We start from the raw sequence: 25,281 nt of genomic DNA, 5'->3' as shown, positions 1-25,281 counted from the left end.
GAGATGGCATAAGGGTCAGTAAAACAAAATGAGAGAATATTTCTTTGGGGGGTGGAGTATCCCTTTAATAAACACACAAGGAATACAGTACATATGGTGCACTGTGCAGTAGGAATACATTAGTATTACATTTTGAGCACAGACAACACTCCCCTCTCCCTAAATCAAATCATGCTGGGGTCATGAAGGTCAGAGGGCAGGTCAGGGGCATAGATGCTTGTTCAATCACAGATCTTGACCCTTGACAGTTCTTGTAGTTTCGGAAAAGAAAAAGTCCACTGTTGCAGAAAAAGACGCTCGTGTGACAGTGTGCTGGCTCTCCGCAGGTCTTTCTTTTTTGTAGAAGCACCAGAGATCCATTGGCTCAGCATCAATCACGGTTATTACCTGCATTTATCTGGAATGAAGCACAACAGCCACTCCACAGAGAGAAGGTGCAGCATGCAATATAGTGTAAAACGATTCTAACTGTGACCTTGGAAACGCAATTTTTTCCCTATTACAGCGGAAAAAAAAAGAAGAGAAAAATATGGAACATTAGTGGAAATTCAATATGGTGTCTGTCTGAGGAGGTGATTCCTGCAAAGCGGGGCACTCAATTTGTTTGAGATTAAAACAAAAGTGAAAAAAAAGTAATTGCAGTTAGTGCAGATTGAGTCATCTCTGAAATTCCATGAAAATGTCAAATGAAAACGCAATACTAGGTTCAAAATCACTTGAATTTAAAAACTCATCACCAAAAGACAAGCTCAAAACAAATCAAACTGTGCTTTGTTTTCAGTGTAAAATAAAAATACAAAAGAAAACATTTGCAGTGCCAAAACATCTGGATAATCAAACTAAAACAACATCAAACATTGACTAATGAAAGAAAATTATCGCATTTTAAGACATCATCATGTATCACACCCCGACGGCAGTGGAGGAAACCATTTTCAAAACAGACTTTGATCAAATGGCCAATACTCTACGAACTGCACAGTGGCGCATGACAAACAATGGTCATAAGAACAGCCTACAGAGATTTCTGGAATCATGCTAAAATCATGTGCCGATACTTAGCCTGAAAGCAAGCTTGAATCATTTCTCTGTCAAATGACTTCTTATTCTCCCACCTGACCCAATGTCTCCTTTCACCTGGACACTTCACTGCTGTGATACTTGACGGGTGAGGGAAACACAAACAATTCAGTTGGTCAGAAGTGACAAGCCAGTGGATAAATCGCTCCAGCAGCTTCTTGATAGAATCACGACTTACACACTGAAATCACATCCAAAGTTCAGGCATTGTCCTCGCGCATCAATTTGACCGTCTGGAAAAATAAGCTGGGCTCTTTCAGACAGGCATTAAAGATACCCTTCAATACTTCAATAAGTTAACTAACTACGTAGAGTTCATAACTACATACGTAACTACCGTTCATAGGGCCACTAACACTAATGATACTGTAAATGTGGTTTGGACCTAGAAAAGAAAAATGGAGAAGAGAGACTAAATATTCTGTTAAAATATAACTATCCTTAATGCTTTATTATGGCGCTTTTCCACTACACAGTACCAGCAGTACCACAGTCGAGTCGAGTCGAGTTGAGCTGGTACTGGTAATGGAAAAGCGCCATTAGACTACATATTGTTAAACTTTTAATTTTTATTTAATTTAATAATATTATGGGGATGCCACTATATTACCATGCCATCAATATTTCCCACAACAATATCACATTTATTGCACAAGTAAAATATAAATGCGACAGCATAGAGCATAGGGAATATCTATTTTTTACTCTGCACGTCATTTTGTGTGGTGTTGTCTGAAGATTAAACCCAGGTAAGGCTGAAAATGAGCGTCTTACAGAAGAAGCACTACTTGGGGAAAGATCCTAATATTGCAGAAAAAGTATTAAGATACAGGCTTTCAGAAAGAAGTGTGCAATTTGTTTTTAGTTTCAAAAAACATATGAATTATGTTGCCTGTGTGTCTATGTTGTAGCTCAATAAAAAAAACATATGTCAAATATCTTCCCTTTCAGCATTAATTAATAACTAAAAGTCAGTAATGTTTGTTGCATTAGCATGTTTCATAATCACAAATCAAAGTGATTCTGTCCTTGAATCAGATCAGATTATCAGGGAGGTGATAGAGCTTTTTGAAGGTCACCCTGAGCATAAGGGATGCCGTTTTCCCATGCCTCCCCTCCCCCGGGCCAACAAAACACGTAACAACACAGCCCTGTGGACTGTGGCAGGAAGTGAATGAACTCGGAATGCTTTGTTGGGATTGAACAGAATCCCAATGGGATGGCTAAGCAAAGCTGAACCAACATACGCAGTAAGCAGAAGTTCACAGTCAGGGTGTCCCTGCTAATCTGCTGCCATGAAAACACGATGTGGGGGATCCAGACTCACATTAACACTGTAACCTTGCGTCACAGGATGACGTGTTGGCCCCGCTGAGGCTGAGGGGATTGACACTGTTTATACAACTAAAGCCTCTGAAATCTGCTAAATACAGCACAATCTCATTTCCCACAGTCTCGTCCACTGCATTTGAAGTGGTCTATAAAAAAATAAATAAACATCTAGCCACCACTAGTATCGTTTATAATTACTCTGATAACGAGCACTGAAAAACACAACCTAACAACTCTGAGATTGCAGATTGCACTATATTTTGTATAACCATCTGTATCAATTCCATTGGTTGTAAGAGTGCTTGATTAAACCGATGTTCAAGCACTCTTACAACCAATGGAATTGATACAGATGGTTATACAAAATATATATGCAATAAAAGCATCCTTGCATTTGCTTATATCTTATTCTAAGCCTTTGAATGCTCCAAAATCATTTCAGTCATGTGCCCAAAATTCATCTCGCTGAAGTGCAGTGGTAAACTTGTTTAGTTCCACTTAGACCCAGCTCAACAGATGTGCATTTATCACGCTCGGCCATGACAGAACAGCTGGAGGTCTCTGGGGACTGTGGACTGCCAGAGGCGACTTTGACCACTGGGTCTGTCATCTGCATTTGGTCTGTCTCAAGTCCACATGCAAAAGAGCCCTTGGAGACACTGGGAATGTGACCAAGAACAGCTCCCGAGTCTCAGAGGAGTATTGAGCTAACAAAATATAACACTACAGGCCAACCAGAATTTCCTGTTTGGCTTCGGTTTTAGATGGCTGTTTCCTTTAAGCTTCTGGTCAAATGTATTTGTTAAAGTTAACAACATGTACCAATAAAAAAGGAACAGCATATCTTAAATGTAATAACAGATACTGGAGAACTGCCTAGGGATAGCAAACCACATTCAGATAAAAGTTTTCCGACCTGTCCTACCTGACACATGGCTCTGGATGAGATGTATCAGTGCCAGAGAGGATAGAGAGGGATGGGGTTTAAAACTGAGCCAGAAAAAGAGGTACGGCCCACAGCTCACACTGATCTCACACATCAAGATGGCTCTAAAATTTGATTGGATGGCCTACATTCAAAGCTGTTGTCAAAATACTGACATAGTCCACTCATCAAATTCTTTAATTAATGGATAGTTCACCCAAAAAAAAAAATTACTCACACTAATGCTGTTCCAAACCCGACTTTCACAGCATGGACAAAAACAAAATATCTTTGTTTGTGCTCTGAATGAAAAAGAAAGTCAGGTTTGGAAGGAAAAGGGTGAGTAACTGATGACACAATTTTTATTTAAAGGGGAACTCTCCTTATAAGTTGATCGAAAATATTAAAACCATTCATTAATAAATGGCTTTTGCTTTAAATGTATACAATTTGAGGACAAAAATGTAATAACCATTTAAAAAAAGACCCCAAATATATGGAAAGGATTCAGCCAGATGAGAAGCGGCAAACTGCGAGGCAGAATCCCAGAGGGTCGTGCCAGAGACCAAGTGGGCACGCTCGCTTCTAAGAGGTTGCTTCGGGGAGCAGAGGCGTAGATTTTACACAACTATCCACCCCTCAATGCCTCTTCCAGTGAGCTGGCACCTGGCGTCTTACCTTCCGCTCCTGGAACCTGCGGTTGCTAAGCACAAGTTAATTCATCCAGGGCTTCTGGAGTTCTGCTTCCACTCAATGAGCATCAGTCACAGCAGCATTATCAAGCTAGAATCACACAAACACACTCAATAGGGCAGTTTATACAACAAGAGAGAGATAACGACAAAGAGAGTGGTCATTACTGACAGACACTACAAATGCCAAATGAGACATCAGCTTTTGTAATCGAGGGAAATAATGCTTTGGGACCTGTCTAAAAATATAAAAAATATGAACACACATTCTCTCTCTCGCTTGGGTATCTACCGAGAACTGTCTTGGGAAAGGGTCTGAATAAAAAGTTTTAATATTAATGCCCACCTTGAATATTTACGGGTATGTTCAGCTTGGTAATTTGAATACCAAGGCTTTTTTTGTGATATTTTTGAGATTTACAATAACAGAATTTTTTATTTGGTGAGAAAATGATGTTCCATAATTAGCCCATTCCTTCTCTTCACATCAGTGTGCACCAACACGCCCACACATGTACAGCAAAAAAGACTGAACCTAAATCACGCTTCATGCGAGGTTTGTCATGTTTGCAATGTGAAGACTCAGATGGCGCCCTTGCTTTGCAAGCAAACTCACTTATCCTTGCTGAGGGCTATTTTAAAATGTTTTATATCCTTTGATTATTTCCTCACTCCAAAACGGTGGATGTTTGAACGATTTAGGAACAAAAATAAAAAAGTTAGGAAGTATTTTTGTCAATGTCAATAAAGAGAGTAAAATTCACCTGTTGGTGTAAGCCCTATTTGAGCAACAGGAAAAGAAAGGGTTACAACTATTACACGAGACCAATCGGGAACCAGATAAGTGTTATAAACCACAGCAGAGGAAGGGGGAGGGAAAGCGAGAGCAATGAGGGGAGGTAGGAGGGAAGAGAGAGAGAGAGAGAGAGAGAGAGAGAAGAGGAGGAGGAGAGAAATGAGTAGGTAGGGCATTTTGAAAGCGCTGAGTGTAGGGATGGTAAGAGAGAGAAAGACTGAGAGGGAAGGAACAAGGGAGGAGGAGAGGAGCAGATCTCCAAGCAAGATGCATGACACTACATCCTACAACATCTGACTTCCCTGCCCCCCTTTGACAGGCGCAGGAGTGCTTAGAGAAAGGCAGATAGAGGAAGACAGGCAGACTCATCCCTTCAGACAAGCATGTCCTTTATCACTCGTCCTGGCATGGCTCTACTCAAACTGGGAAATATATGGGCTACCAGGTCACTCGCTCTTATGGCAGCAACTAGAGGTAAAAAGCTTCTGGTTTCTGTACTCTCACAACTAGAGCATCTGCTAATGGGAATGCATGCTATTTCATACAAGCGATAACTTTAGAGATCTGTTTAAAGCTGACAACTTTTACTTTTTAAAATACAGGAAATACTGTACAGGGTTAATACCAAACATGAGCAAATTTACGTGACAGCATGCTTTAAATTCAGAGCAGTTGGCTTCTATACTGTGGACAGAAAGATTTTTATTTTTTTAGACAGAACAGCTTTGACACTTACATCGTGGAAAAAAGATACATGCTGTATTTTATGTGGTTCCTCCAGTGGCCAACACAGTAACTGACACATTTAACTCAATTGATGTATGTGGAAAGAGCAAAACTGAGCAATCGAAACCCATCCAACCCATTATCCTCTTAAGGGGAAGATGATGTGAGCGCTCTTGTCGCCATTACTGCTTCTGTCTAGTGCTGAAAGCTACCTTCTAGCTCAAAAAAAAAAAAGAAAGAAAAAAAAAAGAGAGAGAGAGATGCTTGGAGATGTATGATATATGGACTATAGCCCTTGGAAGTATGGTGTGGGAGTACTGCAACTTGCTCTGTAAAACAACCACTCACAGTCACTGTTTAATGAGTTTCTATTGGGTATAAAGCTTTTCGGCCAAATAATTACACCAGAGACACTATCAAAGACATAAAAATTTGACTGACTGTGGTGCACAATCTCTGCAAGGTCTCTCCATTACATTTTTGGACAAATAAAATGCACGTTTTATAATCGAACAAGAGTTACAGTAAAATGGCTTATATGAATGCTAAGGAGATGCCACTATCCTGTAGAGATTTTCAAGGTCATGACTCTGGTAGATAGACAACAAAATAATTCTAACTCTTACTTTTTTTGCACCAACCAGCAGCCAGAGAGTAAAACTACTGAGGATGGAGCTCCTGTTCTGGTGTCCCACATGAACACTGTGAAAAAGAGAGGGTAAATATATATGCCACACAGTGCACCGGCTTGACTACCTCCTTCCCTCTGGAAACCTGTGACCTTGTTGTGATTACTGTGTACCGCTGTCTACCTGACTGGTCTCCTGGAGCTGTACTGTGGCACAGCAAGTGGGGGCGTGATTTACTCAGGTGGAATACAAGGGGCCGTGGACTCTGCAGGGAGACAGTGCAACTTTTGTTATATGGTGACGAGAGAATGCCAGTCCTAACCTGTCACACAGAAGGAGATGCATTTCTGCTTGTGGTTCACAAAGTCTTGGAATAATCACTGAGGATGGGACATGGTGCTGTCCCTGATCAATTCTGCAAGATCTGTTTGGCCAATACAAAGGACAAAAGGCTAAAGACAAGCCTGAATACAACACAGCTTTCATGTCAAAACCACGTGGATATTACAATGCACAAACCCTTCCCACGCTCTGAAAAAAAGGAAGAGCAGAGTGTTTCCATCTCCCACATCCTCCCACAGAAATCTGAGGATGCGATGGAATGAGGTATGAGCCGTTTGGACTGCGTTTAATCAACCCTACAGATTGGTGTTTGAGGAAACCGGGGTGTCATCACTTGTTCAGTCTGTGCCATGCTGGGGCTGATGACAGCCTTTGCTGAAGCACTTGTTAAATCTTAGGTCATTTTAAATCACTTCTTTCATAAAAAAAATAAAAAAAAGCAAGCCCACAACGGAGCAGGCACATAACAGAATGGCGTTGAAGGAGCAAAGGACACTGCCGAGATAAAAGAGGCGTTGGAGTATGGTTGGCGTCTATGACATCCTGCCAACACATCAGCGCTTTGGTTGCATTTGCTACACAAGCTCCTAACAAGAACAGTGAACACAAGGGAGGGGTGAGTTTCGTTAGTGTTTTGCATATAAATGTATTGCATATAAATGTCTCTTCCTTTTTAGGTTCTTTTTTAATTATGGTACATTCACATTCTTGTTAGTTGACAGCTAGATTTTGGGTAAGTTGTACTAAACAGCTAAACAGTTTTGGCGTAAACACTCAGTAGCATGCCATAGAAGTGCTTCTCAGACTAACCTGTAGCATCTAAACAACAGATAATTTCTGGTAAAAGCTTGCTGTGTTAACAATAAATTGACCCAGCAGACATGTTAAAACAGCCACTTTAATTTTTTTGCATGTGTAGGAGAATGCATACCCCTCCTGTGCTGGGATTCCAGGCCATCATGAGCAACTTCACTGTCCTCGATAACGTTGAATCTCTTGACTCCGAAATGGACCTGGACACTCCTTACCCTGTCAGCTTCCAGGTGTCTCTAACAGGTTTCCTAATGTTGGAGATTGTGCTGGGTCTCAGTAGCAACCTGACTGTTCTGGCTCTCTATTGTATGAAGTCAAACCTGGTGAGTTCTGTCAGCAACATTGTAACCATGAACCTTCATGTGCTGGACGTTCTAGTGTGTGTGGGTTGCATCCCACTTACGATTGTGGTGGTGCTATTACCACTGGAGGGAAATAATGCACTCCTTTGCTGCTTCCACGAGGCTTGTGTGTCCTTTGCTAGCGTCGCTACTGCTGCCAATGTCCTGGCCATCACACTAGACCGCTATGATATCTCAGTTCGGCCTGCAAATCGAGTACTCACAATGGGACGTGCTGTGGCCCTATTAGGGTCCATTTGGGCTCTATCATTCCTCAGCTTTCTAGTACCCTTTATAGAAGAGGGTTTCTTTAGCCAAGCAGGTAACGAAAGGAATCAGACAGAGGGGGAAGAACCTTCAAACCATTACTACTGTGAACTGGGACTCTATTATCACCTGCTGGCACAGATTCCAATCTTCTTCTTCACTGCTGTGGTCATGCTGGTTACTTACTACAAGATTCTGCAGGCACTCAACATCCGTATTGGCACACGTTTCCATTCGGCGCCCAAGAAGAAACCAAGAAAGAAAAAGACCATGTCCATGACTTCCACTCAGCCAGAGTCCACCGATGCCTCGCAGAGCAGTGCAGGCAGGAATCCACCATTGGGTATGCGTACCTCTGTGTCTGTGATCATAGCCCTCCGTAGGGCAGTCAAACGGCACAGGGAACGCCGTGAACGGCAAAAGAGGGTTTTTCGCATGTCACTTCTTATCATCTCCACCTTCCTGCTTTGCTGGACACCCATCACCGTGCTCAACACGGTTATCCTGAGTGCAGGGCCGAGCAACTTCACTGTGCGTCTCAGACTGGGCTTCCTGGTAATGGCTTATGGAACCACCATTTTTCACCCGTTGCTCTATGCCTTCACTCGGCAGAAATTTCAAAAGGTTCTAAAGAGTAAAATGAAGAAGCGTGTTGTGTCAGTTGTAGAGGCTGACCCCATGCCTAATAATGTGGTCATCCACAACTCATGGATTGACCCAAAAAGGAACAAAAAGGTGACTTTCGAGGAGACAGAGGTCAGGCAAAAATGCCTCTCATCAGAGGATGTGGAATGAGCTACTGGGCCAATTTTAGGAAAATATCATCATCAGGTAAAGATTCATTCAAAAGGGAAACCACTAATCCAAAGCAGTAATGAACTTAAGTGTATTAATTGTACAGTACCTCAAGAGGAATAATTTATTCTTATTTATTGTAATGGTGACTATTGTAGATGTCATAGATGGTAGTGTAAATACTGCATGTGCTTTATTGAAGTGGTCCTAGAGATTGTACATTCATACCTAAGTATAAACCATAAATGTAAAGAAGTAGAAACTGATGCTCCTGGGTTTGTTCATTTGCATTAAATACCCCCAAAAAACAATTGAAGAGATTTTTTCGTGATGAACCTTACGCAACTGCTTTGTGATAACACTGGGCCACACTTCAGGAGTAAACACTTTTTCACTCTGTAGAGAAAGAGGTTTTATGTCCGTTCTCCTTCAGCTTCAGCCACCCCAATTTTTACTTGTGGAAAATATAAGTCAAACACTTTTGAGAATTCAAACTATGGGTTTCATTAAGTGGATATCTATCTGCCCTTTACCCTGCAATACAATTAGCAAGATAGCTATATTACTCGGGTCAACAAGTCACAGGGTGTACTTTCAAAGCAAGGTCTGCTTCCTTTCAAAATCACCCGCACGGCCAGTTGGCATACAAATCACATCTTTTTATAGGGATGAGGAAGGTGGTACACAGCATATTGTCCAATAAAGCTGCTGGGGCATGAAGTGGTTGGGGAATGTCAATGAAAAGGTGTTGACTTTAAATACTTGACCTTATGAGACCCATTGAGCTGATGGTGTTTGATTATAGGTTAACCTGATTAGAGGGTGATAAATGTATCTTTTGGCAGACTAGGAAAAATAATCACCCCATGCACTGCAGCAATGAAAGGTCACACATTGATTGTGTTAGGGGCAAAGTCATGCCATTGCACACTGAAAATTAAGCAAAATGCAGTTCTGAGATGCAGGTCAATTCCCAATTTGGTTGAAATGCTCGAATTCAGAAATAGGTGCTAGTATTGGATGATATCTTGCTTATGGTGTAATCTAGCAATGCTGAGACTAATACAAACTTTTGATGTCACATAATCAGTAAATAGAGGCGACAATATCTCAAGGGAGTCAATGAGGCTACATATGACTCATCATCATAGAGCCCCTAATTCCTGATTGAATTTACTTTATCAAATTAAACATCTTTTTCAAGCACTTAAAGATTTTTATGCACTAAATCTTTCACTTCCTCTTTCAGCACCGGCGCAAAATGCAAAACAATTATATGCACAGATACTGGCAGTTACCCAAAGCGCAGCTCAGTTGGATCGGCTTTAAACTTGATAGAAAACCCATCTAACAGTTCATTACTAATTACTGCAGTGTTAGGAACTAAACTACTTAGGCTCAGCTTATATCATCAAGTGACTGTTCTACAATCATATGTTCTTGAGTTTATCTAGATTACAGTTCAGAAAGCCAAGGTAGCTGATCCATATTTAGAGCTCACACACTATGCTGAAACAAGAGCAAGTGGGAGTTGAAGAAGTGCATGATTGATGCATGTATTTAATGGTGTTACAGGTCTCTCAAAACACTGAGTTACTGTAGTAAAACCTGCACAGTGTCAAATCTGTCCAAACCGCTGTACCCAAGACCCAGCTATCTTGGGGCCCTGTGCTTTAAAATCAATTGTGAAATGTTAACTTTTAGCTTAAGTGCCCTCCCAGACAACTTCAAAGGACTCAATCTTTTAAGAGCCCTTTAAGGCAATTGTATCATCATATGCAACAGATCATACAGAGGCCTGTGGAGCTGTTGCCCTATGATGAGTTGACCTCTGATTTGGGGTTTCTCATGAATGAAGGCTTTATTGTTTTAGCTGTAAACAACATTTCTGAGGCATGTGGAGAAAAAAGAAAAAAAATGAGTACTGGCCCCTGCCAGTAAGAAGGGCTGCCAAAACTGGAACGGCTCTGCCATGTTCAGGGCCTGAAAACATCCAAAGTCACATTAGCACTAATGCAAAGTACTGTTTCATTGTTAATGCCAATAAAAAGAGGTTAAGAATATTGAACTGTCTGGTATTGCTATTATTACATGTATCTTGATTTAGACCCCAGTAACTTGATTAGCTTTTTTGTTTTGTTTTACATAACACAAACTAAACTTTGAGCAGCATTCAAGAGTCAAAATTCTCCCTGCTTGCCTCTATATCCACAGCCTGTAATCAAACTACAAAGAGGATTGTTTCACCTATTTGTCTTTAAAATCTGTCTAATTGGAGCATCCTTACCTCTCCACTGTCTGCTTTCATTCACCCAATCTATTCCTCTTACCTCGCTACACTGATCGTGACATCCACATGCCACTCATATATTCCCAAAGGAGGGAGTCACTGAGTCCGAAGTCGTGTGATTGACACTCCATCTCCATTTGACAGACAGGTGCAGTTCAGATGATGTAAAAAAAGGAACAAACAGAATCAATTCCCTTGTATTACTTAATCTAAATCATTATTTCAAAATATAAGGTAACAAGGTGGCTCACGCGAGTACATTTACTCACATGTAGAAATATAATTGTCTCCATAACAGACTGCAGCACACAGTTCTCATTTCCTCCTGTCAATTCTCAGCTCTTGACATTTATCTGACTTTGATTTCCTCTCCTCAACAGCATCATTCCTGCAGTTTGCCCATGTGATCTCATGTGAAGATTTTAAAGTGCTTTGGTTATACAGTAGTACATAACAAAAACGCTATATAAATGCTTCATTCATTCATTCATCCCACTCCAATCATCTCATTGCGGCTGACAGCAGTCACACACACAATCAAAACACCCTCACCTTCCTCCATTGCCCTAGCCTATAGTCAATCCTCCCCTTAAGCCATTTCGAGTTCTCCTTCAACTGTTCATCAATCCATCTGGCTGTCCATCCCTCCCTTACATAGCTGGGAAAGAGTGCTGTCATTATTGTGTTAGGACCACTATAATTCAAGGCAGATTCAGACATATGTTTCGTGGACACAAACAGAAAACAACCTGCAAAATTAAAGAGTAATATGAAATTGTGTTTTGAATTCATGCCATATTGGTCACTAGGGTAAAGCTATGCCTAGAGAAGATATTGGCCTGGGGTGTATCAGGATATACATCACAGTATAGGTCTCTTCCCTTAACATGTTTATACTATTGCATGATATATGCTGTACATCCGAACAACCCCTACACTGGAACACAATGATGTCTCAGCTAACGTCTTACACAGTCATGTCGCATGGTAAACAGGAAAGCGATTTGTCAATTAAACCTTTAAGGGTCCATTATCATTTACTGATCGTCTTGTTTACAATCCAATAGCATGATGCTATCAGCAGTTTTATAAACTCTCAAGCTCGAAACCAATCACTGTCCAACTGCACCTCGTCGGATTTCTTGTAACACCATCTGAGGACAGCGTGCCCTAGACCGAGACAGACTTCCAATCAAAAGAAAGCAGTTTAATTGCTTCTACAGTTTCAGGGCTGCTGTAATTGGGAAAAAAAATATGGTTGTAATCTGACATGTACCATAAAACATTGTCAAAACCTATAGACAAAAATCTTTTCTACCCGTGTGAGGCAGAATGTTTTTAAACAAGTTGCCTAATGGGAGATTTGTTAGACAGCTTTCTACGCTGGATGCCAGAGAGATGCACATACAGATAATGATATCAAATCAGACCTTGGCTGTTCATGTTATATCTTGAGGGGGTGGAGGGAAGGCATAAAAGCTGAGCATCCTGCGAAAAAAGGACAGGTGCTGTTTAGAGCACTCTAATTGTCTGGTCTTGGACGGTGATGCTAACGCAAAGATGTCTCTGTAATCCATTAGTTGGGTGAGACGAATCCAAATATGACACTTTGACATGATAAATAATTAAATGGATGGAGAAAACATATTACTGAATCATATTGTGTCATGAAGAGAATAAGACTACACCAAAAGCTAGAGAGCTGGCATGTTTTCTACTGCTAACACAAGCTGCTGCCTTTTAAGGCATCTCATAATAACCGGTTGATTTGGAACGCTAACAGACAGCAACTCAAAAATACAGCTAACTCACGAAAAGTGAACCACATTTGCTTCTAATCCAGTTTGACATTATAATGTTGCTGATTCCTTCACTGTCACAGTGCATTTTGGGACTTCTGCAAAAAAAAAAAAAAAAAAAAACCTGCAACGATGCCCTGAAATTGGGATAAAATGAGGTATCTTAGAAGGCAGCCAGCGTTCACATGGGAATTGGGCCTATGATGTTTTAAAACGCTGTCTAGCTAGGCTGTTCACTAAGTTTTGGAACAGAACTTATATGTATAAGAGAAACAGACAGAAATACTTTGTGTTGCTTGCCACGGCATAATATTATGCAAGCGGTAAATGCCAATATCAGCAAGCCCTTCGTATGCACAATGGGAAACTACTGTTCGCCTGCATTGATTTAGCTTCAGTTGAAAAGAATATGCAAATAGAAACTGGGGGAAAAAAAAGTACCTTGCTGATCTTCACTGGAATATTTCCCACAGGGCCTGTGCCTTAATAATGAAGACATGTGTTTACTAAGAGCACACCGAATTTGCATTGTGCTATTTATCTGTCCTTTCGAAATCTAGGCAAATGTACAAACAAAAGGTCAATAGAGTATGAGTCAATATGAATCTGATATTACAGCCATTAAACCTAGAGCCGAAAATAAGTTTTACATTGCAGATAATGTTCACAACCGCATGAATTCCAGACAATAATTATGCCAGTGTTCTAAAATTACACGAAAACAATTCAACACCCTTAAAGTCAACATAAAACAGCATTTCAACTTCTGAAATTTCTAGTGAAACAGGATTTAACGAGGGGGATTGATTGGATCATGAAAGGTGCTCTTTGTATGACTAAAGAGGGGTTGAGAGGTGAAGTCACCAATATGACCTGGAACATTTATTAAAGGTAAATGGGGTCATTTTTGATTTCCTGTCAACTTTAAGCTCTGTGAGATTACTATAATGTACTTTGGTCACTATTAAAACTAAAGTCACTTGTAAGCGCTATTCGGGTCAGACATTAATCAAGGGGGGTTTTCAACGAAACAACCTGCAATATCTCCAAAACAGGTCAGACAATTCCTAAACCAGTTTCAGACAGTCCTCACACCTGCATTGCAAATTCATCAAAACATTTAGGCCACAAGAACAGGGCTGACCTGAAAATAGTACAAGATTGTTCTGAAGCCATTTACACAACATTGGTGCATGCCGTAGCACTTGAATAATTACCAGTAGGGCCCTTAAAACAGAACTAAATCCTATATGAAAAACAGCCATGTCTACAGAAAAAGAAAAAGAAAGTTTCTTTATTGGCATCTGTGGTTCCATGAAGAACCTTTAACATGCATGGAACCTTTCCATTCCACGGGCTTTTGCACCAGAAGAACGTTTTCGTAGTTCCTATGTAAGTACCCGCTTTTTGGCGTGTTCACACCGCAGGAACTTAATTGTAGGAACGCCTTTTAGGGGACTAAATTAGCTCCTACTTCAGAGTAGGATCTAACCCAGCACAACAGGAACCACCAGTGACGTAAATGTACGCTAATTGGCTGAATGCATGTGAAACACCAACACCCACCATTTTTAAAAAGCCATGTAAACAGTTTATATACATTTACTGACTCCATGAACATGGAAAAGCTTTTAGCTGAAGTCCAGGCACTTCTCAAACAGCTCAATGCTAGGGAGGAAATCCAACACGACTTTGAAGGGACCAAACGAAACATGATTACGAAGTTCGGTAAGTCCCGTCGTGAAATATACAGATTAAAAGCCAACCAATCAGGTTGTGAACATATCCCTATGCCTTTAAGTTCGGTATCTTTAGGTTCGGTGTTAAAATGCCAATGTGAACACTAAGCAAACCAGAACCAAATGTTTATTGTTTGGTCCAGACCAAACGAACCAAGCAAACCGAACTACAAGTGTGAACACAACCTTAGTTCTCAGAGGACTTCCCTGGTGGCTAGATCCTATTTCTGAGTTCCGGTTACACTTTATTTTAAGGTGTCGTTGTTACAGTGTAATTATATATTTAAGTACTGAGTAATATTAAGTTAACTGCATGTACTTACTATAGGGTTAGGGTTTTGTTGAGGGTTAATTGCATGTAATTATGCATAATTTACTGTTATTACTACAGTAATTACCCTTACTAACCCTAACCCTAATGTAACATATGTAACAATGACACTGTAAAATAAAGTGTTACCCTGAGTTCCTAACTACCTGGTGCGAAAGCCTCTAAAAGGCTCTTGGATTTTTTAAAATGTTCTTCACACTAAGAAAAACATTTATTTTTTGTTTTTAAGAACGATTCACTGAAAGGTTCTTTGAGAAACCAAAAGTGATTCTTCTATTGTATCGCTGTGAAAACCCCCTTTTGGAACCTTTATTTTTAAGAGTGTATATGATATAATCCAATAAAGACAACATAGGTAAAGTGTTGCCACTCATACAGAGTGCTCCATCATCATGAGTAAACATTCTGAAGGACAGGAGGGATGAGCAAAGTAGACGCTCGTCGTGACGGGTCACTCACCCAGCTCGTTGAGGCTCTGGGCAGCTTTGGTGATCTCTCTGCTGCCCCCTTGCAGTTGCCCCTGCAGTCGTTTGCTCAGGTACAGGATGCGAATAATCCTTCTCAACAGGTCACACGCCACCTACCACACAAAATATGATAAGGCATCTCATTCCTGTGTTCATCAAATACCATAATGACTTTGGTGGGCCTATCATAACCAGCACAAGCAAATATCAATGATGAGATAATGATGCCCACATTATGATAAAGTGAAATCCTCTATCAAAAATGTACCATGGTAACCATAGTGTCCATGATATAGATTGTACCTACAGTATAATAAAACCTGAAAACCTGGTATTAGCGACCAATAATTATGGTTATGGTATTATTAATACCTCTTGTTACACACATTTTGTGCAACAGACATTAAGGATGAATAGTGTTTCTTGTTAAGGAGTTTTCATCTGGCAATCTTAAAATTAAGGGAGAGATTGACAGACTTAAACTGACAGGTTTAAATTGAAGGAGGAACCTGACCTATGTCTAAAGACCATTGCAGTCATATGTAGGATAACAGCATCATTTGTTTCAAACAAATCTGTTAACTCTTTCACTGCCAGCGTTTTCTTTTTTTTTTTTGTTACCAACCACCGCCAGCGTTTTTGATCAATTTCACAAAAATGTCATGGCCTGATTGCATGTATGTATGTAACATCATCTCTTTTAAGAATAAATTAAGTTAAAAACTATACCAAAATGTGTTTCTTTTGTCCAAATCCTGCTCATATTGAAAGGATACAAGAAACATTTACAATTAACACCGGTGGCAAAATAAATCAATTTCAGAATATCCAAAAATTGTTGTATAAATTTCTACACATGCAAATATATAAAACAAAAACAAAAAAAACTCTGGTTTTAAACAAAAACTCATTTTATTCTAGCTTCAAGCATTCTTTTTTTTTTATTATCAAAACTTGGATGTGGTTATGTGGGTACGTTTCATAAAAAAAACTAAACATTTTGAACAAAAAGCTGAGAAAAGGTGTTCTTTCTGAAAGACTACAACATTTTACAACTTGTTTCTGCTCTTTTTTTCACCTGTGTTTTGACCCGGAGAATATACTGTACTCTACCGTATAACAGTGAAGACACGAAAAGCCGTTAAATTCCATCAATGCCGGGGAAAGAGTTAATATATGTAAGTGGTGCTTTAATAATAACTTTCAGTCTTTTATCAAGGAGAAGGATGTGCATCATCACACAGGATTCTTTTAGGACTAGAATAGCATGTCAATTACAGTCATTGTCAATGAATTTCACACACACACACAAATACTATAAACAAGCATGAATAGGCCTTTGATTCACACCCTAGTAGACAACACACACTTCTATTATAAAGTAAACCGTACACTCTTATAACCCAGGGCATTTGTGCTCAAAACGTGAAACTAAGCCACATGTTCAGTAAGTATGACAATGATGCCTGTGGGCAGACAGCAGGCAAATGAAGGACTCGGAGAGGTCAGTCTTTTTGTGTTTCAGTAAAAAGGTGCAGCTGAACTGTCCCAAAGGTACGTGCATCTTTTTCTGTGTGTGTGTCTGAGACTGATTGCTTTGTCCCGGGGTGACAGAGTGTCAGATAGTGTAAAGATACGGAAAAATTCAAAAGGAAAGCAGGAAAAAAATTCAGCTGTGTCCCCATCGTCAAGTCTGGTCTTATTCTTATGAGGAATAAAAATAAATTAAAATCTGTTGCTAAAGGCAAGGGCAGGACAGACCCAGACACAAAGGCAACATGAAGTGAACAGTGCCACACACTTCTGAATCTATGTGTGGCATCAGACAAATACTACAATGGTTCCACATCTTATTTTTAGACAAATATATGAGCAATAATAACAGTAATGCATGCATTGGGATCATAGGAAATATGTTCAATTTATCCAACATTCATGCTTTTTTTGTTCGACTCACAAATGAATCAAAAATGTCATTTTTTAAATTTGTATTAGTTTACAAGCATGTCTGCTTAAGACAAAACAAAATGTTTATATTTATGTTTGTATATGATACAGTATGCATAAATTATCCAAATTTCCAATAACTCCCATTAAGTTTCCAACTCTGAAACTTCCCATGGAAAGTTTCCGGATATTTGGCAGAAATTTTCCGCCCCTTTGCAAACATAATTTTGACACAGACTTGTTTTTCATTGCAAATGTATTCTTCTATACATTTCAATACACAGCAGGATCCCATTGTGACAACTTGCCCCATTAAAAAAACTAACTGTAACTTTTTTTTTCAGGGTAATAACATTAGTGTAACTCTTGTAATCAATATTCATTAAGGTTGTTTTTTTGTTTGTAGGTATGTGCCAAATCCAATACAGATATTGAAAAAGATGTTTAAAAAATGTTAAAGAAGAAATACCAACGACAGTATGCGACAGCAGCATGCAAACAATAATCAAACCACTGACGGATCATCATGGAGTTTGTGATGATGCTATGCTGATGAGCAAACACTAATATGCAAATGTGTTTCTACTCTTCTATACAGGCACACAAGAAAAGGGTCAGAAAGAGGTTTTGAGAGTAAAGGGGATCATTTCATCACCACAGCTGTGTTTCATTCATATTTACAAACAATTCCCCAAAGCCACTCAAAACCAGGAGTGAAGACCCCGTAAATCTGCAAGATGTGTCGAGCGGGACACTATTGTTCACCTAGATGTGTGTATTCACGTGTGTGACTGATAAAGTGTGATAGAGACCCTTCCTTTCCGGGCCCAAATTGACTTTTATTGATTTTTTTCCCTGCAGGCTTGAAGCTTCACTCAAGATGAAATCATGTGAAGTGGTTGGAAAAGAGCTGGATAAAGATTGTAAATATTAAACACTGCACAAAAGAAAATTTGTTTTATATTCCTCTAAGAAAACAAATGAATTTGGAATGACACGAGATTATTTCTATACTATGTTGTACTAATTACAAGATTTTGAAAGACACTTTTTTTATTTATTGGGTAAAAATTTTTTTTATTTTTTTTTATTCTAAATATTCTAAAACATCTATTCCTCCAGAATGATTTTCTTTTTGTTTGTGTGCATTTCTTTCTTTCCCATATGGGGTGTATTACAGAATCTGTCCTGAATGCAAACATCTGTGAAGGCAGGGCTGTATCTATCTCAGATGTTGAGCCAATAAACATGGAAATCAAGCCTTAGGAAAAAAAAGCACACAGTGTTTGTAAAGCAGGACAGTGAAGAAATAATGGTTCAGCAGAATGCAAATCTATTTGTCTGCTTGGAATATCCAGGGATAGAGATATGGGATGACAGAAGCAGATGTAAAGATAAAGAAAAACACAACACCTGTAAGCGGGCAAGCTGGGCCGTCCGTGCCACAATCTTATTGTATGGGTCAACGATTTTAGCTCTTATCCTGAGAATGGAAAGAGAGAGAAATGTGTAAATAAAATACTAGTACAAAGTATCTGACAAATTGGTACTTCTTTCTTAGTGCACAAATTGCAGAGATATTTTCTAATGTCTATTAATCATGCATCATCTTTTAAATGAACGGACAATTTGAATGCCTTTAATGGGGTAATATACCTTTCCACAGCACTCTGGAGAGCTGCAATTCTGGTCTGCATCATTTGTAAGACACCTGTGTGGAAGCAGAAACACCCATAAGAGTGCACTGGTCAAGAATTTGAGATGTGACAAGGGATCCCCCTGGAGGACAGCTGTGAAATTGCATGCACATTCAAATTCATGAGTTGATTTCCCTGAAAAGTGTAAACTCTGTGTCTCTGTCTTCCCAGTTTGTTCAAACTGTGACAGACGAGGTGAGTGTTCAGAGGAAAACACACTGCAACTTCACAATACATGTACTTTCAGAAATATAATTTTTTATATACTTGTATGAAATACTCATTTGAAAGTACACATGAATGGTTGGAAATGTCAAGCATTGTATTTTAAAATCACCATGAATTCAAAATTTACATTTCTTATTTTCTATGGAACATTGTCGTGTTTTACTATAAAAGATTTATCCGTGCACATCATTATTATTTTTATGCATGTGCCCTCATAATCTTTAATCAGAATAATCTTTTCTGATGATGCGTTTACTGGCGCGAAGGCGGTGTGTGTTGTGATGATGTGTTTCACCTGTCACTCACATGACATCCACCAATAGCAAACCACAACCATCCAATCACTTCCACATGGAGAAAATCAAGCCCCGCCCCAACATTTATTCTTGTTCGAGAAGCCGTTTCACTCGGATATAGGCTACTGTATGTCACAATAGGTAAGAAAAGGCTAATCGCAGCTTTCCATTTCCGGATTTAAACTAATATTACATAAACTTACTCCAACTGATGATGATGATGATGATGATGATGAGGATATCTAAAATAAAGTGTTAAAATGTGAAGCTGGTAGTGAAACTTTACCTTCAAGAGACTCGATCCCTGTTGCCTGAGCTAGTAGATCCTCATGTCTGGCCACTACCTGTGATCAAAAACAAAATATTGCTAAATATATTGTACAATTTTAGTGTTATCACGGGTGGCTTTTTATTAGTAGTTGTCTTGGATACATTTCTATAAAGGATTAGTGCACTTTCTACAGTCCATGACTGTAAGTTCTGCAGTAAGTTCACTTGATGGACATGATCCTAACGTAGATCTGCATAGAAACATTGGTGCTTGATGATTGACAGGTGTCACTCACCTGGCAGTGCAGCTCTTTGTCCAGCTGACTGATGCCCTCTGCCAGCTTTGCCAGCTGCTCTGCAATGACAGCATGATGAATGGCTTGAGCTGTGTATGTCTTTACGTCGAATTCCTCTTTAAGGAAATCGGTATAGCACTCTGGAAGGAAAAGGATCAGGATTTATAAAACACATAACAGGAGATCGCATTCCCTGGAGAATACACTGTGTGTTACTGTGCTTTTACTGCAACTAAAGATAATCAATCTGCCAGGCTACCCTGAAAACACCAGCACAGATCAGATCATAAAGAGAATTCATATTAAATGAAGAATACCATCTTTCAGTAGTGAATTCGCTGTTGATTCCGGATAAGCGTCCATCGTTGCCACTTCATCAGTGACGTGCAATTCCTGCGTCAAAACATGAATGGAGAGCAACGGCGATGGCTCATGAATATTAATTAGCTGTACTGACGTGGCATTCATTAAAAATTCGCAAACGGACACAATTTTATTGTAATGTTGATTTAACTAGTTTTAGAAAAAATATCAAGGTATTCTATTAATTTATGTCATAATCTATCGTGCTATAACTGGAAATAAATATGAATTCCGTTTCTTGTGGATAAGAGGTTAAAGGTCAAACACACCCACTCACACGACAAACGGAAGTGACAAACGGTGCTGGTTGTGAACATGCGTGTTTTAGTCTAATGTTTACTATTCTGAACGCGCTTTTTAAGGCAATACATGTGTTACAATTTAAAATGGAGTACATTTTAATAAGGAGTTTAATATGACACGAGCGATGACTTCTTACAATATGTCAGGATTGTGAGTCGCGGAGTTTATGACAGAGGTCCACGATAAAATAATAATGGACAGTGGGAATATCATCACGGACTTGTTTAACAGGGGAAGGCCAGTCAGAGTATGTGCACCCATGGTCCGTTACTCAAAGTAAGTTAGACAGCATTGAATTCATTCCTGTAATGTAATATTTTGTCCATGTCGTATGTGTTCTGAATGGTTATTCTGGCTTTTTTTCAGGTTAGCTTTCAGATGTTTAGTGAGGAAATATGACTGTGATTTATGTTTCACCCCAATGATCATTGCAGCTGATTTCATGCGCTCTGCAAAAGCCAGAGACAGTGAATTCACCACCAATAAGAGTAAGTCTTATATTAAAATGATTTATCATACATAAGTTAACAAAACATTGACATGTCTATATTGCTAATAACTGCACAGGTGCGATAATATGCAAAGTTTTTACCATGGTATAGATTACATTTACTTAATGCACTTGGCCAGATATTCTTTTTAGCCATATTACCGAGTGACAGTAAAGTCTGTGCTAAAATACTGCCATTGTTGTTAACAAAAAGAAAAAATAACATGGGAAGTGTTTTCTAATTTTGCATGATTATATGTATATAGCGTTGTTTTTTCCCTGTTCCCTTGTGACATGAAAAACTAACAGACCTAAATTTGTCCTAAAATTGTCCAGTGACTTTATGGGTAAGCTGTGTCATGCCATGGGTTCAGTTGAATATAAATTAATTGTTTACATTTACATTTACATTTATTCATTTAGCTGACGCGTTTATCCGAAGCGACTTACAATTGCTATATATGTCAGAGGTCGCACGCCTCTGGAGCAACTAGGGGTTAAGTGTCTTGCTCAGGGACACATTGGTGTCTCACAGTGGATTCGAACCCGGGTCTCTCACACCAAAGGCATGTGTCTTATCCATTGCGCCACCACCACCCCTTACACACACTCGCTCTCTCACACACACAAACTCACACTTATTGGGAGAATTAACTTTGTTCACTCATAAACTTGACCTCAGTTTTCTCAACGAGACTACTGTTAGATGCAACGCTACCTTTAACTTTTGGTTGAGTCACTGGCACAGCCTTCTACTTAACTACTCGTATCATGTATAACATGTGTTTGCTTCTTAGCTGACCGACCCTTAATTGTCCAGTTTGCTGCGAAGGATGCACAGACGCTGGCAGATGCTGCATGTGTTGTTTCTCCTGTCTCAGATGGGGTGGATTTGAACTGTGGCTGTCCACAAAGGTAATGCTAATATCCAGAGTAATGAAATATTACCCATCACACACTGCTTAAAAAAAGTATCGAATAAAAAAAAAGTTAGTAGAACATTTTGTGCACAGGTTGTTTGTGGAAGCTGCAGTTTCCCAGCAGTTCCCGTTCTGAGTGACAGCAGTCGTGTGGATGTGTTTGTTGCAGGTGGGCCGTGTCTGAAGGCTACGGTGCGTGTCTGATTAACAAACCTGAGCTTGTCAAAGACATGGTTAGGCATGTCCGAAACCAAATAGACAATCCCAACTATGCAGTATCCATTAAAATAAGGTGAGCATATGATCTCCTGACTTTAAAGTACACTCGTTTTGCTAACTTTTATTAATGAATTCGAAAAATGTCTTCATTTTAAAACTTGTTGAAATCATTGGACAGTTGATCACTTTAAAACAGTGTGTTTCTCAACTCCCTTTTTTGTCTAAAAATGTTACTTATGTCTTTATATGAAGTTGGATGTATAAACATGTCCAACTTTGTCCATATATATACGTACAGACAGTGTATACTAACGTAAGGTGATAAATACTACATACACTACTGTTCAAAAGTTTGGTGTTGGTAAATTTTTTTTATATCTTTTGAAAGACATCTCTTCTGCTCACCAAGGCTGCATTTATTGGATAAAAAATACAGCAAAAAAATAAAACGCAATATTGTGAAATAGTTTTACAAATTTAAATTATTGTTTTCTATTGTAATATATTTTTTAATGGAATTTATTTCTGTGATGCAAAGCTGAATTTTCAGCATCATTACTCCAGTCTTCAGTGTCACATGATCCTTCACAAATCAATGTAATATGCTGATTTGATGCTCAAGAAACATTTTTGATTATTATCAATGTTGAAAACAGTTGTGCTGCTTCATATTCAAGAGAGAAATGAATACCTTGGTAACACTTTATTTTACAGAGTCCTTGTTACATATGTTACAAGTACTTACCATAGTAGTAACAGTAAATTATGCATAATTACATGCAACTAACCCTCGACCAAATCCTAATCCTACCCTAACTCTATAGTAAGTACATGTAGTTAATTATTATTACTCAGTACTTAAATATATAATTACACTGTAACAATGACACCTTAAAATAAAGTGTAATCGATACTTTTATTCACAAAGAATGCATTTAATTAATCAAAAGTGACAGTAAAGTCATAATATATAATGCAACAAAAGATTTCTATTTAATAAATGCCTTAATAAATGCAAATAAATTATGTTCATGGAACTTTCTATTATTCAGAGAACTGTTTTCAACATTGCTAATAATCAGAAATGTTACCTGAGCACCAAATCATCATATTAGAATGATTTTTGGATATTGTTGATTAAATAAACGTAGCCTTGGTGAGCAAAAGAAACTTCTTTCAAAAACATTAAAAAAATAATTTTTGACTTTTTTTTTTTTTGACTTTTGCAAACTTTTGACAATAAATAAATAAATATATATATGTATATATAAAGTGGCTTGACATTTACTGGCAGTTTTGTTTTTTCTTGTCTTCAGAATTCACAAAGATGTCAGGAAGACAGTGGATCTCTGTCAGAAGGCGGAGGCAGCGGGCGTCTCGTGGATTACAGTTCACGGGCGTACATCTGACGAGAGGCACCAGCCTGTTCATTATGATGCCATCAAGACCATCAAGGATAGCCTTTCCATCCCAGTCATCGCTAATGGAGACATCAAGAGCTTGCAGGATGTGGAGGCCACCTACGCCCTCACAGGGGTGGATGGTGTGTGTCAGATCAACTGCCTCTCCACATGGATGATCTTTATCTGATACCTGTATCTGATACCTCTGATTCTCTGCAGGTGTGATGGCTGCTCGGGGATTGCTGGCCAATCCTGCCATGTTCGCAGGGTACGAGGAGACCCCGCTGCAGTGTGTGTGGGACTGGGTGGACATCGCTGTGGAGCACGGGACCCCCTTCAGCTGTTTCCACCATCACCTGATTTACATGCTGGAGCGCATCACCTCTCAGCCCGAGAGGAGGGTGTTCAATAATTTATCCAGTACGTCTGCAGTCATCGACTTCCTCCACAACACTTACGGCTCCACTTAGTTGTTTTTAATGAATGTATTCTTTTATAAGTTAAAATAAAGGCGCAAATGAAGAACATGCTAAAAAAAAGGATGCTGGTTTTCTGCATTAACTGCAACATGCTTTTAATAACAGTACATTTTACATCTCTTAGTTTTAAATCCACTATTGCCATAGTGTAGGGCTCTTCAGTATTGCTCCTGAAGGTTTATTGTCAAGTATGTTTACACACACAAGGAATTTGTCTTGGTGACAGGAGCTTCCAGTGTAGAAGAAAAATACAGAAATACATAGTTATTACACAAAAATAAAATATAACACAATAATAATATTAATAAGAAAACAAATTTTAAATAGTGCAATATTGTACAGTCATAGAAATATATATAAAATATATATTTAAAAAAACAGTAAACCTGATGATGTAAGACCAGAAGGCAAACGTGACTTCACAGGCGCAGTGGATAATCGTTCACCTATCGTGCAGGAAAGCCTCGGTTCAAACCCCACCGTTGCATATGTGTTTCATCATTTACTCAAGCAAATACTTAAAGCTCAAAACACTGATAAGTGAATCAGGAGATGAGGAGTTGTGTTTTAATCGTGATGCCCTGTGTTCGGATCCCACCACTGCTGGTTATATTCACCGGCGAGTGTCAGATCATGATGGGCGAGTGGTTAATCACACGATCTCTGTGTGTGAGGCTGCGATAGAGACGCGGGTTTGAATCTCATCTGACTTTAACTGGTTTATTGTAGAATCACGGGGTCACAACAGTGATATATGAGTTCTAAGCCAAGAGATCTATGGCTCACAGGTATGAGCGCTGCCTCACGGTTCAGAGGTTTCCGGTTCAAATCCTGGTCAGATCAACAAATGGAGTGACGAGGACAAGAGGATGGAGGAATGAGGAGGAGCCCTAGTCATGGTCCAGTCAGAGCAGCTGGTTATCTGAAAAAAGCAACTGTAAAATTGTTGACTTAGTCCTGAGCCTGAATTTTTTTAATATAAGTAAACATTTGACGTAAAATATAA

General features: G+C 39.1%; 3 protein-coding genes across 4 annotated transcripts in view; 2 read left to right on the top strand and 1 right to left on the bottom strand.

Annotated features, from left to right (window-relative positions):
* cog5 (component of oligomeric golgi complex 5) overlaps positions 1-20,490 on the bottom strand; it is a 74,438-nt gene extending 53,948 nt beyond the window's left edge. The window contains exons 1-6 of the mRNA XM_082168355.1: positions 20,416-20,490; positions 20,099-20,238; positions 19,819-19,876; positions 18,968-19,022; positions 18,725-18,794; positions 15,357-15,477 (exon numbers count right to left, since the gene is read on the bottom strand). Of these exons, the coding sequence (XP_082024481.1) occupies positions 15,357-15,477; positions 18,725-18,794; positions 18,968-19,022; positions 19,819-19,876; positions 20,099-20,238; positions 20,416-20,461 (490 nt within the window). The 5' untranslated portion in view covers positions 20,462-20,490. The remainder of the gene's footprint in view (positions 1-15,356; positions 15,478-18,724; positions 18,795-18,967; positions 19,023-19,818; positions 19,877-20,098; positions 20,239-20,415) is intronic.
* gpr22a (G protein-coupled receptor 22a) lies at positions 1,646-15,347 on the top strand. Of its 2 annotated transcripts, none has more exons than XM_082168456.1 (3): positions 1,646-5,299; positions 6,199-7,138; positions 7,442-15,347. In XM_082168456.1, the coding sequence occupies exon 3, from the start codon at positions 7,446-7,448 to the stop codon at positions 8,736-8,738; it is 1,293 nt and encodes a 430-aa protein (XP_082024582.1). In that variant the 5' UTR covers positions 1,646-5,299; positions 6,199-7,138; positions 7,442-7,445; the 3' UTR covers positions 8,739-15,347. The 2 variants fall into 2 exon arrangements, with proteins under 2 accessions (XP_082024582.1, XP_082024581.1); XM_082168455.1 differs by having other exon boundaries at positions 6,196-7,138.
* A 253-nt stretch (positions 20,491-20,743) lies between the features above and the next one.
* The window catches only part of LOC309496466 (uncharacterized protein), a 38,209-nt gene continuing 33,671 nt past the window's right edge, over positions 20,744-25,281 (top strand). The window contains exons 1-7 of the mRNA XM_082166456.1: positions 20,744-21,040; positions 21,131-21,252; positions 22,052-22,169; positions 22,344-22,466; positions 23,710-23,936; positions 24,016-24,265; positions 24,787-24,900. Coding sequence (XP_082022582.1) covers positions 20,931-21,040; positions 21,131-21,252; positions 22,052-22,169; positions 22,344-22,466; positions 23,710-23,936; positions 24,016-24,265; positions 24,787-24,900 — 1,064 coding nt within the window. The 5' untranslated portion in view covers positions 20,744-20,930. The remainder of the gene's footprint in view (positions 21,041-21,130; positions 21,253-22,051; positions 22,170-22,343; positions 22,467-23,709; positions 23,937-24,015; positions 24,266-24,786; positions 24,901-25,281) is intronic.

The sequence above is a fragment of the Leuciscus leuciscus genome, assembly GCF_965113295.1.
Source record: "Leuciscus leuciscus genome assembly, chromosome: 4".
Lineage (NCBI taxonomy): Eukaryota > Metazoa > Chordata > Actinopteri > Cypriniformes > Leuciscidae > Leuciscus > Leuciscus leuciscus.
Note: the sequence above shows the minus strand (reverse complement) of the source record. Positions and strands in the feature narration are given on the sequence as shown.